At 39.1% G+C, this 17877-nt stretch overlaps 2 protein-coding genes across 6 annotated transcripts in view; one reads left to right on the top strand and one right to left on the bottom strand.

Annotated features, from left to right (window-relative positions):
* Positions 1–185: 185 nt before the first annotated feature.
* LOC310898027 (uncharacterized protein) lies at positions 186–17236 on the top strand (the record flags this gene model as incomplete). 3 transcript variants are annotated; one of them, XM_083832403.1, is made up of 4 exons in its annotated part: positions 186–493; positions 5565–5716; positions 10127–10276; positions 14828–17236. In XM_083832403.1, the coding sequence occupies 3 exons, from the start codon at positions 186–188 to the stop codon at positions 10213–10215; spliced, it is 549 nt and encodes a 182-aa protein (XP_083688529.1). In that variant the 3' UTR covers positions 10216–10276; positions 14828–17236. The 3 variants fall into 3 exon arrangements, 1 of the variants encoding a protein (XP_083688529.1); XR_014582894.1 differs by lacking the exon at positions 186–493 and adding an exon at positions 569–688; XR_014582895.1 differs by lacking the exon at positions 186–493 and adding an exon at positions 987–1079.
* Positions 16556–17877, bottom strand: part of SPTBN1 (spectrin beta, non-erythrocytic 1) — a 135863-nt gene continuing 134541 nt past the window's right edge. For all 3 annotated transcript variants that reach the window (XM_083832310.1, XM_083832311.1, XM_083832312.1), the window contains one exon: positions 16556–17874. In XM_083832310.1, coding sequence (XP_083688436.1) covers positions 17659–17874 — 216 coding nt within the window. In that variant the 3' untranslated portion in view covers positions 16556–17658. The remainder of the gene's footprint in view (positions 17875–17877) is intronic.

The following is a 17877-nucleotide window of genomic DNA, read 5'->3' as shown; positions in this document are numbered from 1 at the left end:
AGGCAGCGGCGCTCCCGCCCAGCACGGCCGCGAGTAGGCAGAGCCGCCCGCCTTTGGTTGCCAGCGCCTCGCTCCCGCCCCCGCCCTAGCCCTCGCGGCGCCTCGTGGGGAAGCGAGTTCCGGCGGGGCCCTCGCTCACCGCGCAGCCGGGGGGCAGCGGGCAGGGGGCGACTACAACTCCCAGGATGCCCCGCGGCGCACCGGCGCCGGGCGGTTGCCGTGGTGACCGTACTGCGGCGGGAGCGGAGGCGGCTGTGCAACGGCCGCGGCGCGAGCCGGGGTGGCGCGCGCGGCCCGGCGCCGCTTCCCGCCCTCTCGGCGGCACGAGCAGGGGTGGCGCGCGGCGTTTCCCGCCCTTTCGGCGGCGCAGCTGCAGCGGCGTGCGGGGCGCGAGCGGGGTCCGGCCTCGGCGGGGCGAGGGGAGCGGGGAGCAACGAGCGGGGAGCAGCGAGCGCCCCGCCGGGCTCGCTGCTGCGGGAGTGAAGGAGAGCAGGTACCCGCAGCAGCCGTGGGGCCGCTGGTGACGGAAGAGCCGTGGTGGTTAGCAGCGTGGTGCTGATCGCCGGGCTGTGACAGGGGAGTGCGGCTGCGGCCCCGAGCTGGGCGCCGAACCTCGATCCCAGTGTCTCGGGCCTTCCCGTGAATGCCACCCGGCTAACAGCGGCGGGGAGCACGGGCCTTCCGCCAGGTGCGCGTTTGGGGGCGTTAGTCCTAACCCCAGGGAGGAGAAAAGGGGAACCCCGGCTTGCAGCCTGCTTACAGGTGCTCCGGCAATGCCTCCTCTCCCAGGGATGGGGCTGGATAGCGGTGCTAGCGGGGAGCTTGACGGTCAGCAGCCGCGGGGGTCCGCCACCTCGGGCCCTGTCCGCCATCTTAGGTGGCGTGCGCCATCTCGGGCGGTGTCCGCCATCTTAGGCCATTTCCGCCGTCGTGGGTGGCGTCCGCCGTCTCAGGGTCTTGTACATGGACCGCAGTGAACAGAGGAGAGGGAAAGAGCGGGCACACGTCTAGATACCGTTTCCGAATTATGAGAAGAGAAAAAAACAACCACCCCAAACCACCAATGATATTCACAATAAGTATGTTTAATGTCACATTTAATAAAATGTAGAATATTCCCAATTTTCTCCTCTTAACATACTGTGTATTGTGGATGGTGCAGTGTTTTATTCCTTTCATAATCCTACAGCAGGGTAGCTCTTAAGTATTTCCATCAGCAATCTCAAAAAGAGCATGTGATGCTTAATACATGTTCAACCAAGTCTTTGGAATATTTCTATCCTTCCATCCAATCACAGAATTGTAGGGGTTGGAAGCGACCTCCACCAAAGCAGGTTCCCTAGAGCAGGTTGCCCAGGTAGGCGTCCAGACGGGCCTTGAATATCTCCAGAGAATCCACAACCTCCCTGGGCAGCCTGTTCCCGTGCTCCGTCACCCTCACCGTGAAGAAGTTCTTCCGCATATTGGTGTGGAACTTCCTGTGCTCCATTTTTTGGACATTGCCCCTTGTCCCATCCCCACAAACCACTGAAAAAAGGTTGGCCAAATCCCTCTCTCTCCCACAATTAAGGTATTTGTAAACATTAATAAGTTCCCCTCTCAGTCTTCTCAAGGCTGAACAGACGCAGGTCTCTTCCTTTCCTCATAGGGAAGATGTTGCAGGTCCCGTATCCTCTGTGTTGCCCTTCACTGGACTCTTTCCAGGAGATCCCTGTCTTTTTTTTGTACTGGGGAGCCCAGAACTGGACATAGTACTCCAGGTGAGGCCTGACCAGGGCTGAGTAGAGGCTTGCTGTGGCTTGCTGCACAAGTCATGGTGCAGATTTACGTAATAAAAACCAAGTTTCTGTTCTGACAGTTTACAATCATTTCTATTTTCACAATAGTTTTGAAAATAGTTTTAAAATAGTTTTGAAAAATGATACAATGAAACTAGCTGTCCATTCTTTTGGTTTTCTTTCCAGCAACTAACCTGTTAAATCATCCTAGTAGTCACAAAGTAAAATATGTGTCTTGCTTTGTCCAAACATATACAGACATTAAAAAGTTTGTTTGTTGTTGCCAAGCTCTCAATCTGTTACTACAAAGCCCTTTTCAAAAGGAATGGCTGTAAATACGAAACAAAAAAGATATTTTTGCTGGTTGGATAAAATTTGTGAAAATACCCTCTCCCCCCAAAGAAACGTACACATACACAAAAACAACTACATTTACCATATTCAAAGAAAAATGCTATAAAACTACCTAATTTAGGATTTCTGAAGCATACTTTTTAAGCATCTTCGTGGATAAACTGATATGTAGCTAAAGCACTGACTAGCTAAAAAGTCAGTTACCTCTGCATGCTGATCTCTGCAGTTTAAAACCTGTTGGGAGTCTTTTGCTGCTGGTTGCTACAACTGAGCTTTTCAGAAAAGGCAACAGAGCTTTCATAGCACAAGTCCTTTGTCGTGAATTAATTTCCTTTTGGTAACATGCCAGATCTTCAGGACAGAATATATGCTGCACCTCAATAAATTACCTCTTTCAGTGGTCCTTGAGGAATGTAGTTGCAAAGATTTTCAAAGGTGTTACTTTCACTGTATTTTAACCCTTGTTGAAATAAGTTCTGCATATAATTTGAATGTTTTTTAAAGCTATTTAAAGTATTTCAAATTCATATAGGGTCTAGCATTTTAATGACTGTCTTTCTGACTACCTCCCACTCATTTAAATCAACTTAGATGCTTTGAAATTTTCAGTAATAAGCAATTGCTAAATCAGCCCTCTCTCCTTCCTTCTTTTTAGGTAACCGTTCAGAAAATGTGTTTAAAATAATGGCAATGCATTTAACTTTTAATGTAAATAAGCTCTTAAGGGCTTAAGATTTTTCATTTTCTTATATTTTATTGTTACAACATTTAATTCTCTAAGAATCTTGCAGTGTCTTTGAATAAACAAGTTATATTTCTTGTCTTAAGAGCAAATACTGTAATATTGAGGACAAGGTTCTGTCCAGTGAAGATTGTCCTGAGAGATTTATAGGATCAATAGTATTAATAACAAGGTTAGATATTATCTCTGAATGTCAAGCAGCTAAGCTACGTTGTAAATAGGAAATAATATTTGCACTTTAAGTAGTTCAAGAAAATGGAGTCTTAACATACAGTATTTTATCACCTGTGATGTTGTCCGTTATTCTTCTGTTATTAACCATTGTATTTTAACATCTAATTTGAGTGCTTTGATTATTAGTATACATTTTGTTAATGTGAATCTGCAAAAAGTTAATTAAAATAAATCAAGAATAAATATTATGTAGGCAGGACCTTTGCCTTCTAGAAGAGACACCTGATATAACCTCTCACATTCTTGTATATTCATACTCTTTAAGTAGCCTCATAAGGACAGAAGCAAGAATAGCTTTCAAGAAGCTGTGGGTTACATTACCCACAGGCATGCAAATCCACTCATACTGGAAGCTTGGCTGGAATATCTTCATGCAGCAATGCAGAAACATTTGTAATCTCATTATTTTATTTCTGTCTGCTCAGAAACATTAGAAAGTGATTTTCTTTTGTCAACCACTGGATGTGGGTGTCTGATAAGATGTCTAATGAATTATGAATTCCTAATTCCTTGTTTTACTTTAGCTGCAAGAACGTTTTTTAAGCCTGACCTGTTGCTTCTCTGTATAGTTCCTGAATATTAACTGCAGGGAGAGCCACAGTTACGAGCCACACTCATAATTTAGAGGGCTTATATCTAGTTTTTATATAAAAAAAACATATTTTACTCTCTTTAAAACATATTTTACTCTCTTTACAATTTATCATATACAACGCTGTAAATGTCAAAAAGTATCTCAGGGATCAGCAACATTTTGGCTACTGGACGCAGCACGTGAAGATGTATGATAGGTAGAACATTCCTGTCCTATGTATACTACCGCCTAGGTTGTCACATAAATTTGTATTTTTTAATAATTATATTGGATATCTAGTCTTGAAGTGTTCACTAACAAAATGTTTTCTAGATTTGTTTTGTTTTGGTGGGATATGAGTTACAGTTAAATAATCACCTGACTTGATTTTCTGTGTCACTTTAACCTATATCACACTCAAACTTCAACCTGTTCTGTCAGTTACAAAATGTGTTTCTATGAGCTGTGTCATTTCACTTCGGTATGCCATCAGTCCTGCTTTATTTACCTGTCCTTTAACGTGCTTTCAATTCTGTCTTCCCTTAGTACAGTCATGATAAACGAATGAAATTATTGTTGAGTTCACATTCTACCTACAGACATACTCTAATCATTAACCAGAAATACTTGGTTTCTTCATCCTTTTTCATCTCAGTATTATCCAATGGAATAAATTCCATGTTATCCTAGCTTTCTTCCTATGATTTTTTTGTTGTTGTTGCATTATATAATTCTCATGGAAAATAAGTCACATGACAAATAGGCTCTTTACCTACTCAGCAGCGACAGACAAAAAGCTTATTTGAAGGCTCTGATTGCAAGGCTGCAGCCTTTCTGTGAGCAATGGTGCTCATATTGAACTTCATATTTCATCCTTCAATAAAACCTTGGCGTGTTCTTTTTTTTATTTGTGATATTTAGTATGGTCAAATTGTGGAAGCATTAAACAATATGCATTGTTATGCTGAAAATATATCTTCATTTTTAGAAAAGATGATTTGTTATAAATCATTATTGTAGCAGTGAAGTACACTAGTCATGAACTAATAGCCAAAAAAAAAAACAAGAAGAAAACCTTAAAATTAAATATGTGGATCTACAGGTTCAGTCTCACATATTTTCATATAATCTTAACTTACATGGTGAGTTTTTTGTGATTTTTTTTTCCAATTAAAAAGCATTAATTTCCTATCAGGAGCTGTCATGTTGCTAAAAGTGTTCCTCAATACTGCAACCTACTGTTCATTGTCAGTACAACATAAACGTCATTGATGCTTTTCTTGTTTTCTTTAGTGTTAATACAGTGTATAAAACTAACTAAATATAATTCTTGAGATAGAAACTCAGTGACATAAGCTTTACTTTAGATGAGCAACAGTAATAAGCGTGCCATGAGTTCTGGAATCCTCCTCACTATCGCAAATATGAGGAAGGCTGAAAAGTATAAATCAAGATGGAGTGTGAACGAACCTGTTCAAAAAGGGCATCTGGGTTCAAAAAGAATAGTCTAAATATATTTCCAATTTAACTCTCATAAAAATAAATACTTTAAAATGTATTTGAAAACATAATGAAAAAAAGACAAAAATTTGCAAATAACAACACCATTTTCCCTCATTGTGGAAGGAGCTTGTTTGCCTAGCCTGAAACGTATATCATTGCATACTCATTTTCTTTCATTTTAAATGTACAAATAAGCTATTTGGTTGGCAACAGAATTATGTAGTACTTTACAAATTAACTTTGCTTTGCCAAAGTGTTATAAGCTTAATAAGTGCTTACGAAAGCAGTATTTTTTTTAAGAAGGCAGTATTTTTTTAAGCTCTTTGGCTAGCCAGTAAAATAATCTTATTTGATCCAACACTTAATTTTCCTCTTGCAGGGTTTCCAAGAAGGCAATGCAAAAGATACTCGGCTTCAGCAACTGCTTTTGTTGCCAATGCCTACTGCGGAGGAGAGCGAGGAGGCCACCAAGATCTGTTTCAGAATGGGTGAAGGCATTTCGCCTGAGGCACCCCAAGAGGCTGGAGCCAGGTACTGCTGGAAGCAGATTCTGTTTGGCTGCTGAGCCACCGATTTACCTACAGAAAAATGGTGTTGGTTGGAAAAAATGAATGTTGCCAGGCTTTGCTGAGAACTTAGGCAAAAAGGAGGGCCTCAGATAAGTTGTCTGCTAGCTTTGTATGAATGGCAGGTATGAGGATGGGCTTCTGCTTACTGAGTGACTACTTATGTTTAGTATAAATAGCTCTTGCACATACCAAAGAGTTGTTTGTGCTGGAAATGGAAAAAACTTTAGACCCTTTTACCACCTGTGGCTTAGGCATCAATTTAACAGAAAAGCTTTTTCTTAGATCTATTCCAATGGCACCTAGGCAGTAACAATTAAAAGTTTCAATCTAACATAAACATGTTTGCAGTATTGCATTTAGCCATGTTTATGGCTAATACCTCCTGGTACTATTTAAATGCCACTTGATGGCTAGAAAACACTAACTGTCTGAGAGAAGCTGCTGTCACATGCATGTGAAGGCTCTACATACTCATGTGGCAGACTGAGTAAACAGGAACATAAGAACAGTTTTGCTGTTTGTCTTTTTAATGTTTTCTAAGGTCTGAAAACCGTTGTCATGAGCAAGCATGCACAGACACCCAACCATCCACTGTTTTTGCTTCCAAATATTTTCTGTTTAAACTCTTAGTAGAGTGTGCTTGTCTTGCTCAGGTAGGTGACTTTTTAAGTTGTTTCAGTCCCTGTTTCATTGTCATTATTATTAGATGAAATATGACTAATAATGGCATTCTGTATGAATATTGTTTGAATGACATTTATTACTCACCCTCTGCTGAAGTGACCGTTTGCTGCTGTTGTTCATGAGGGGTTTGGGATTTTTGTATTTGATTGTTTGTTTGTTTCTTCTAAAGCACTCCTGGTATAGATGCCAAAAAGCATCACATCTCAGTTTAACGCTATTCCTCTGTGATATATCCTGCCCACTCTATACATATCTGAGAGCTGTGATTAATAACGAACACTGAGATTTTCCCTCCCAGAAACATCTGTGTTATGTCCTAGATCTTTCATACACAAAATACCACTTAAAACTCATTTTTATGGATGAATGTACTGCAGATGCAGTGAGACGGTCACATTAATTGGTTTTTCAAAATAGGCACCTTCTATTTGAGCTGCAAATAATTTTTAAAATTATATCAAATCCATAAGAACTTGGCTGGGGAGGGATCAGAGGCAGGAACTGTGATCTAGTTCTGTTTGTTTTTTTTGCCTGGCATTACATTAATCCAGTCCTGATTGATGCCTCTCAGTGATTTTACAATTTAACTACAAAATAATAACAGGGGAATTGGCTCTAAGCTCTTATTTCTTGTGGGTGGAAATCCTGATTTGCATTGATGAAATGCTAGGATCTGTCCAGAAATAGTCTTAGCAGAAAAAAAGTGAAAAAAGTGAGTCTTTTCCGTCCTCGGACTCAATGTAAGCTCATTTCTGAAAGATCAGACATACTGTATTCTTTCAAATATATTTTTTACTTTATACTTTACTTTTTTTTTACTTCTTTACTTTTATATAAATATATTCAAATTCAAATATATTCTTTCAAATTCTTTCTCCTAGCCTAGAGAGAAAGCCCGACCAACCAACCATAATATATTTGTTTTGCTGTATGTCTAGAGTGCAGTCCAGGACTGCCTCATAGAGCAGATCAATAAAACCATTTGTCTTAGTCTGCTGTGCTCATCCCTGCTCAGAGCCCAGAGGTACAGAGCACACAGAGTGGTATGCAGAGCCCCAGCCTGGCTGAGTGCACCATACAGCTGCAGAATCTCTGCACGCCTAACACAGCACAGCTCACAGCCATACCTCCTGCCTGAATGGTCTTCCAGATAATCTCTGATGGGTTATTGCCAGCCTTTATCCAGGCATGCGTTTGGAGTTGTCTTTCTGTAATCTTTTCATGGAAATTCAACTATCTATTCAAAACTGCTGTCACCATTACAGAGATCTTGATCTTCCCACAGAAACTGTGGAAAGATCACTGTGGATTTTTTCTGTCACAGGAAGGATGGAGGTGTCCCCTTCCTTTCAGCTAAGTATCCTGGCTGCCATTGACTTGACTCAGCTTCCTTCCTATGATGATTCATCTGAGACATGCCTAAATCTTGCCACAAGTTTACATAACCTTTAAAATTTGACATTTCTTTTCCAAGTTAAGAGAATCCAGCTCTTCATTCTCTTGAGAATTACGTAGTGCTATCTTTCCATTTTATTCAGAAGACAATTGCTGGGATAGTTTTCACTGCCTTTCTTTTACCATGAGGGGATAAAGAAAGTAGCTGGATTTCAAAGATAACGGTCTCTGTGGAAAAGATAATACAGACTGTTTCCAGGTTATATTTAATCTACAGAATCAGAGGGAATAAAATATACATACTCATCCTTTGATCATCTAGACCACAATGGGCTCTGTAAAATGTTGGCCCTTCCTGCAATCACTTCTCTGCTTTATAATTAAGAAATGAAGAAGAAGAAATGAACAGCAGGATTTTTGGTGGCAACTTTTGTTCTTTAAATTTCTACATGCTATATCCTGCTGAAAGAGCAAGGCACATGAGCTTTGCACATCATGTGCTTTACTGGGGGTGTCTTGGTGTTCTGGTACTGGCATCACTGGCCACAGTGTGACTGGTATTGACTTCTGACTGACCATTATAGATATATATGTGTATATATATAAAATTCTATTGTGTACACCTCCTATTTCTTCAACTAGGTGATTGCCAGTGTTGGACTGTCTTTGAAGTTTTATACATGGCAGTGGTTATAGGTACAGATGATATTTTCTGAGAACAATTTCATCTGCTATAAACATTTATTTAATCAAAACCATCAAGTATTAAAAATGAAGTAACAGCCTCCTATAATCCAGATCTTCGCAACAAAGCTAGATTTACTACCCTAACATTCCTTAACTTTCATATTTCACACATGTGGTCTGATTCAAACTCTGTTTCTCAGAATCACAGGATCATCTAGGTTGGAAGAGACCTCCAAGATCATCTAGTCCAACCTCTGACCTAACACTAACAAGACCTCCACTAAACCATATCACTAAGCTCTACATCTAAACGTCTTTCAAATACCTCCAGGGATGGTGACTCAACCACTTCCCTGGGCAGCCTATTCCAATGCCTAACAACCCTTTCGGTAAAGAAGTTCTTCCTAACATCCAACCTAAACCTCCCCTGGTGCAACTTTAGCCCATTCCCCCATGTCCTGTCACCAGGCACGTGGGAGAATAGACCAACCCCCACCTCTCTACAGCCTCCTTTAAGGTACCTGTAGAGAGCGATAAGGTCGCCCCTGAGCCTCCTCTTCTCCAGGCTGAACAACCCCAGCTCCCTCAGCCGCTCCTTGTAAGACTTGTTCTCCAGACTCCTCACCAGCTTCATTGCCCTTCTCTGGACTCGCTCGAGCACCTCGATGTCCTTCTTGTAGCGAGGGGAGCATCTTTTTATTTCACTGTGATTTCAGCATGCTGATGATATCCAAGATAGGGACCCACAGTTTGTGGAGTTCAATTCTATTTTTTTTATTAATAAAACCAAGGAAGTTTTAAACATTATTTGCCTGGTTTTCCAAGATATGCTCTCTGCCCTGTTACAATCTAGTGCAAACTTCCAATTTATTGTAGTGAGAAAATACAGAGAAAGTAAAAATATGAAAAAAGTTTATTTTGTAACACATTTTCTTCCTGTTCACGGTATTGTAGTGAACAGCCATTTAAAAAATATGGATTGATGTGAGTAATCATTGTCAATCTTTTTTCTTCCATTTCCTTAGGAGTACAGAATCTAGCCTCATTAGATATGAATAGCTAATTTACGGTCAAGACCAGTAGGGTGAGTGCCAAAAACTTCTTGATTATTCAGGTGTATTGTGCAGGTGAGAGATCTCTTACAGCTAAGCATCTCTCTGGCTAGAGTGACCTCTCATGGATAATGATGGTACTCTGAGAACAAGGGACAGTTTTTCTCAGCTAGGTGTAGTAGTAAAATAAAAGCAATATTAGTAAGAAAGTAGTAAGAAAATTCATATTAGGCCCAAACATTTTCTACAGTTCTAACGTCGTGAACCACCACAACATTTCATGTAATTTAAAGATTGTGAGATTGATTATTTTAATAAGCAAATTAGTAATATTTCAAACATAGAAAGACAGGTGTAATTAAACTGTCATAGTTTTTGATGCTCACAGTCACTTGGTTAATCAGCATGCTGAGCTCAAAAAGCAAGAGAAAACTCTTTATGAAATAGATACTTATGCACAAAATCTGTCATTTCATACTTTGTAGAATAAATTGATATTATCTCACACAGTAGGCCATTTACAGTTTTCTGATCTGTTCTGGACTATCCTGCAGGTGTGATGACTGAGAAGCAGAGGCTCTCCCCCTTGGGCTGCTCCAGGTGCACTCTGCGTATGCTGCATTATGACACACTGCAGATGTGATCACGTGGGCTGCGTGAAGCTACTCTGCTGCCTTGGCTGCGCTGAGAGACTCAGATGACAGGTGATGGCGCACACAACCAATCTAGATCTGCTTTGATAGCATTAGCACATGTTACAAGGCATCTCAGCCCTGCTGGGCAGTTTTTAGAATGCAGAGCAACAGGGTACAAGCTGAACGAGGAGCAAAATACCTAACTGTTTTGCTTTTTGCATTTAGTTGATCTATGTTGCAATATTTCTCTTTATTCTCACTGTTTGTCCCCTACACTACAGCATTTACAATATTGAATTGTGTTTTTGTTCTATACCTCACCTTATTTTTACTTTAATCTTGTTTAAGAGCCTTTGAAGCAAAGAACAATAATCCACTAGAATTCATTGAATTGCTGTCACAAGGCTAGAGAAAAATGCTTGCCAATGGGATAAATTACATTCAGCAGTAGGGGAGAAAATGGATTATAGCCTCATGCGCTGAATGCCGACTTCTCAGCTAAGTCCTGACCACGCAGAGAGTGCTCCTGTGTACAGACAGAGCTTTGTGAAGTAACTGCAGCTGAGAAGCTAGTCCTGTTTGCTTAGCCTGTTATCTGTAGTTGAACCAGATGCAGTGTTCTTCATGAAAAATTAAGAGTTCAGTTCATGACTTAGAAGAGGGTGAACCAAGCCTTAACTATCTTCATCCATATTGTACAGAAAGAATCAGATAGACCAGTTGAAATTATGATAACGCTATGGGAAAAGCAAAAACAAAAACCTTGAAGTTTTCCCTTGGGTTTTTCATCGAGAGCTTTAACTCAAGAAATCACACATTAAAATGAATAATTCCACAACATATTTTGTTCTACTATTTAGAAGTCATAAAAGAAATTAAGTACAAAAGTGGATTAAAGCACTAGCCCTTCTGCAGGTTTGTTGCTTAGTGAGTTAAATCAATTCGTGACTAATATTTTACTTTTCAACATATGGAGACAACATTTTCTATCCCATATTTAAAGAAAAAACATACTCTTACAGCTTGACAAGGCAGAGAAAGATGTTTCGAAAGTACCTTAATGTGATATGCATGTGTTAAATTATAAAATACTGAATTAAGTTGTGTGAGGTAGATATGCACAGCCACAAGCATTAGTTTGTGCAAGAAGAAATAGAAGAACCAAGACTATGTTACTAAATTAAAAAAAAATAAAATAAAATCACTGTTGATAAAAAGCAACATAGATCTGTAGCATGTTAAATCAGGGCCTGCATGTCATTAACTTTCAATCTTCTCAATTTAAAGAACCATCACCCATGTCATTACGGTTCTTGTTTGTGTTCTGAGTAGTGAAATACTATCTAAAATGGTTAATTTCATTTGACGTCTAGGATTGGACAAATGTTCCAAAGCAGCACATGTATTATTTACAGAACACAAAGGGCTTGCAGATATTTTCTATGCATTCTGAGAGTTATTCATTATAAATCAATTTGCTAACCTGAATGATGTGCTGGCGTTAAGTGTCCATTTGCGTTAGACAGACTGTGGAACAAGGGGCAAATCAGAACAGTATTGCTACCGTTAAACAAGTTTTAGCAGAGACAGCATGGTCAAGGTGCACTGATGAACTTATTTGATTCTTTTAAGGACGCTGAAGAATACTTAGCTTTTTTTTTTTTTTTTAGACATGTTAGTTTCATATGCCTTGCAAAATCAGAATGAATTAAAACTGGCAAGCTTTGCTATCTGTGTGCTGAAAAATGATTACTGCCTAACGTGCAAATATAGTTGTTTTTATGGTACATTTTAAATTGAGGAAAAACAAAAACAAGTAAAGCCCTGCAAAAGTGGGATCTTGCCCAGTCATATCATTTATATCCAAGTTTAGAAATATTTGGATACATAGACTGGGGGCAATATCTTGCTAGGTAAGTGATGGCCCAGCATTAATAGATAAGTTATGTATCTCATACAGTGTGAAATTTTGTCTCACTAGTACAATAACTAGCACTAGACATGAACGAAATATGAAGTGTTCTTTAAAAGGAGCCTAAGAAGTCAAAAATAAAACTGCCCACCTATCTATCTGAAAGTGTCGAACTATTATGATTATTATACTAGGAAGAAAGTAATGTTTCCTTTTTTTTTTTTTAACTTTTGTACAATAGAAAGCAGGAGATGAGAAAACAGTTGATTTATTGCATATGTCTACATATCAAAACTTATTTTTAAGGTGAATATTTGTCAGAAAAGGGATTTTTTTAAATTGGACATGAAGGCCTGTTTGCATTTTTTTTTGGCAGATGTTTAGATTTTTTTATGTCTTAAAGGAAAAAAGAATAAATACTAAATTAACTAGCAAGCACATACTAAGTACTAAACTATGGTGTATTTTCAAAATTCTGGGGAGAAAGCTTCTGCTAGGGATCATAAGCAGCCTGTACTTTTGTTTTTAAATTACCTTTCTGGCAACTTCTCAGGCAGCTCCAACTTGTGATAGCTATGTGGCACGTTAGCAGTTATCCATGCTAGAAATCTCTTGCCCTGGACAGGCCCCGGCTCCTGTGTCTGATTTACCTTTGCAGAAGGGCGTTGCCTGGGCTGGGAAGAACACAAGAGGAGACTACTCCGCTGTATTTTCCCTTCCATTTCAGTAGTTACTGGGGTGCTCACAGCCATGCTGCAGCTTCTGCCTTGTTAATAGCTCAGCTCTCAGATAACCAAATGGGAGGCGTGGAGGAGATGGCAATTTATATTGCAATCAAGCTACTCAAAAAAGAACAACCAAACGAGCAAAAAAAACCCAACCAATGTATGCGAAGTCTACTGCTTTAAATGTTAAAGTGCTAACAAGCAGGTTTCAATGCTGTCAGGGCTCCTCAGGGCAACTGAGATGCAAAGATTAAAGAAATCAAAGGAGGAATTTGCTGGCCAGGTAACTAATGAGTTTGTAAACCCAAGCTGCTTAGGAAGAAGTGAAATGAACAGTAAAGTGACGTGCACCACAGGCAGCATGTTGTTGTAGTTTGAGAATTAGGATAGCCTCAATACAACTGTCGAGTGCTAAACATCTTCAGCTCAGCTTTCTGTCTGGCTCCCACCAACAGGAGCCAGACATTATTACAGTCGGAAAGATTGTATTGCTATTCCTAACTTATCTATGTTCTCCTTGTGCCCAACTACTAAATCAGCTTAGTTTGCAAATAAACTAGACTGGTTGTATGTGGAACAGAGAGCTCTGTTGGATCATGGAGATCTGGGCATCTACTCACAGGGAGTTTATTATGAAACAAAGAATGCGATTAGAAGAGGTAAATCCCAGTCTTGCTGAAGAACAAGCAGCCTGCATGTACATAGTCACAAGCACAAGTCAAATTCTGATGTTGTCCTTTCCTGCATTAGGAACACAGTGCCTTCTTACCTTAGCATTATATTCTGATTGACCTCAAAATACATATTCTTGATACCAGACCATAGAAAACAAGTTGAACCCTTCTTCATCTTCAGCTGGCTGAGAACTTCAATTCCTCTTGTCAGGATGTACTCTGTTGTTCAGTCTACAGATAGTGCTGTAGCATCAGCAGAGCTGAGTTCTGCTTTTTTCCAGTAATTTTTCAACATTAGGGATATCATTTAGCACAGTACCCCTCTTTTTATTTTGAATGAAAGGGACAAATATTTGTTCCAATTCGTTAAGTTTCTGTTTTTACTCAGCCACCTATGCTTAGTAAAGGTAGAAAAATGAAAACATCCACAAATAAAAGGCATCATGGTATTAGACCTGCAAGCTATTTATTACAAAAGTGTATTCGTAAAAACCCTACACATTTAAAGTCCATTCTCTGCAAACTCAATCATAATCAAGAGAAACACAGTGAAGTGAAAAACAGTCTAAAACAGAATTTCACAGGAACAGAATTTAATCATACATTTCTGTTACTTTACCGTTAATTTTCACTATACAGAGTGGATCTCTACAACAGAACATATTCTCTGTGCAGAACAGATGGATTAATAGATTATTTGCATCAATCTAAAAGAAAACCCTCCTACTCGACATATGCTTAATTCCCATGGCTCACAAGTTTTGGTGTTTTTATCCTCACTGTACATGATTCGTGCGGATATAGGGAGGAACATTCAGGTGCAGCTCTGTGAACACGTACCCAGCTTGGACTTCAATATAAAGCACTCACCAAGACAAGGAAGACAGACACTCCTGACCAGGGGATGATGTCTCCCTAACAATGGTGGCAATGTACCTGAAAAGTGGTTGGCTTCTATTAATTTTCTTTGGAAAGTTTAAGAGTCAACTTGTATATTACTTTTGCAATGCATCTCCAGAGAAAACATAAGCAACTTAAAAATGGATTACCTGGGAAAATGTACCAACAAAAAGAAACTGCAGTACAGTCTGAAGCTGTACTAGAAATCCTCATTTTTCTTCAGTGTGGTAATCGGAAGGAGTATGACCCCCATCCATCAAGGGGGTCTAACCATGTTTAGAGATGGCTATATAACTCTTTGGATTGCACCACTCCAATAGTTAACAACAGTAGCAGCAACAACCTGCCCCAATTTCAGTCCCATTTCTGTCATCCATACTACTTTTCTTCCTCTAACATTTTTCAGCAGATCCTTCATAAAAGCACCCCCTTCTGAAACTAACATACCTACGACAAAAGAGGGCTGCCCTGGACTTCTGCAGTGGCTCCAGCACCTGTTAAGCACCCTGTCCCTTTCATGAAAGTGCAGCTTTGCTGAAGGTATTCAGCATTTAAACAGGATGGGACCATATTAACGCAAGACTTGTCTTTTCGACCTGGCTTTGTCAGAGGATGCTCTTCCTGTCCCAACAATACCCTCTGCGTGGAAATTGCGACCCTCATTGCATCCTTATAAATTACACTCAAAAGGGAAACTAGGTGAGACTTTTCAGAATTCAATATCATTCCTCAGCAACTTGAAATTAGTTATTAAGCAGAAAGGACTTTACTCAAGTAGTTTTCAGGAACAACTTGAGGTAAGAGGCAAGAAAAACAGAATTCTGAAGGCATAATCAACCAAATCCCTGCTCACACAACTGGCAGTAAAGATTGATCTTCTAAATGACTTAGCTATTGTAATAGCTTCGTTGCAGTGACAAATATAGTAAGGCATCAACAGACATCAACATTTTGATGCGTTTTTATCAACTAGGAGTTTCATATTCTGACATTAAACCTCAGTTTTTTTTATTGTATTACATTTTTGCAGGACTGGTGGTATTATCCTACATTTTACTAATATTTGGACTGGAACAATGTTTTATTACAGGAGTAAAAACTCGAGCATGAATATTCAGTTGTTTAATAACCCAAAACTTCAGAAAACAAAGACAATCCATAAAACAGTACAATCCATGAAAAGAATTAAGACACTGTATTGGTCATATGTTCAAGAAACTGGTTTAGAAACGTGCTTGTTTGCACTGTATGTACTTGCCATCTAAAATTGTATTTGAGTGTATTTCAGTATTCACAAAAAAACCAGGTTCTGTATATTTCAGTGATTTTTAAATTTTCGATTCCTATTTGGTCTTCTGGGAGCTTTTCCTTTCACATGGTTCCCCAGATGTCATCCAACCTACAGAAAATTCTGAAAAGATGCTAAGTCTTCAAAATGTTGAAAAGGTCAAGGAAATGCTGAGCTTTGGAACTCACCTTAGCTGCATTAAATATATGTCCTCACAGGAAAGCAAGAGTGGCTGCATCTCAAGAGAGCAATGTTTAAAAAATTGACACAGTATCAGTGAAATTAAATTGGGCTGGACAACACCACCTCAATAAATTATAAAATTCATTTAATGCCTGATTTACTGAGAGCTTAAGCACTTGAGCAAACTACTATAGGGTAAGTAGAAAGTTGGAGAACTAGGCTTAGTTAAAATAATTTGCTGCAAACTAATACATGGATATTTCTGTCAATCAGGTAGACATTCAGGTAACTCATTCAGTTGCTCAAGCCCTTGCTTCCATTTTTTCTGCTGGATTTTTTTCCAACAAAAAATGTCTACCTTGAAACATTTTACAAAACACTGATTTAATTCCATCCCCTCTCCCTTTATTCTCTTTCTTTGGCACAATCTGGGGGGCAGGATGAAAGAGATGGCAGGTGAGAAGTGAAGGAAAAGGAAAGGTAAGAAAAGTGGCAAGAAAGAAATTATTTCAGTATGAATTTTCACACAAAAAATGGAATTACACTTTAAGACATTAGTTTCAGTGCACAGGAGAGATGACATTTTAAAATAACTTTATTTTTGATCCTCTTTCAAAATTATGATTTAACATTATCAGAAATGAAATAAGAAACTTAACCAGCATATTTAGTTTTAAAAGCATTTAATGACATAGCATATATTTAACAGATAGGGTAAAAGTCTAGAGGTACAGTTCAATACAACTGAAAGCCAGTTCCAGTACTACTCTTGACTACAGGCCCAGTCATTGAAAGTTCATTCCTATTAAATGTAATTTTTGATTGTGCAGTAAGATGAAAATTTTTCATTACAATAGTTACAGTGACAGAAATGCACACTATGTATCAAATAGCAAGGTAATGTAGCAAAATTATAACACAGTGCTGTAGCTGACAAGCAAGTAACCATTTGAGTAACATTACTTTTCCAGTAAATGCTTCAGTTCCACTTTTACACTTATCAATGATTTTAAAGGGTTTATTATACATCTAGTCTTATTATACTTTGTACTAGAATTATCTGAAACATACAATATAATGTATTTCGGCAAAAAAAAAAATTTGAAATTACAGATTATTTAAAACTGTATCAGCCTGCTAATCCATCTCATACACCAACATTCTTATCTGTCGTACTTGATGCAGAAAAGCTTCAGGTTGTGTTAATAACCAATGCCAGGATATAAATGGTTTGTCTGTAAGTTAATGCATACCTGCACTCTGTTACAGCAAAGATAATACACTATCATTTTAATAAATGTTAGAATTGTAATGGGAGGCTCTACTAGTCAAGACTCAGCATAACAACCTTAAATGGAAGTGAACATTTTTGAAAATTTGTACATTGTTTTTTGATGTGCACAGTAGATTCGAAAGCACCGCTGCCTTGCATACCAATAGCACTAGGAGTGGGTTATTTTCCAAGACAGCCTCACAAAATTGAGGAACAGTTTAAATATTAAGATCTAATCTACATTAACTTCATTTAAAAAAAACAAACCCCCAAACCTGGTCCTCCCTCTCCTACAGAAGCTGCCCAATGCACCTCATACACATTTGTAACTTTAGATTCTTTTTTGTTGGCTTTTTATTTTAAAACGCTCTATAAATAAAAAAAATGTCAATCACATTGAGGAACATGAGGCACAGAGAGTAACGTATTGGTTCTGAGCTCGCATGCTGGAATTCCACTGGAACGGTCAGAGAAGTGCAGTGTGTGGAGATGGAGTTCACTTCTTTTTACCAAAAAGGCTGAATCTTTTCTCTTTGTCTTTCTCTTTGTCTTTCTCCCTCTTGCCAGGACTGGACTCGCTGGTTATCGTGACACTGGCAGGCAGGGTCTGGGCACGGCTGGAAGCTGGAGTGCTCTGAGTGGTGGGGGACACTTCGATTTTATCAGATGAGATAGCTGATGTGATGGCCTGAATCCATGTGTTCATCTCCTCCTT

This window comes from Anser anser, assembly GCF_964211835.1.
Source record: "Anser anser genome assembly, chromosome: 3".
Lineage (NCBI taxonomy): Eukaryota > Metazoa > Chordata > Aves > Anseriformes > Anatidae > Anser > Anser anser.
Note: the sequence above shows the minus strand (reverse complement) of the source record. Positions and strands in the feature narration are given on the sequence as shown.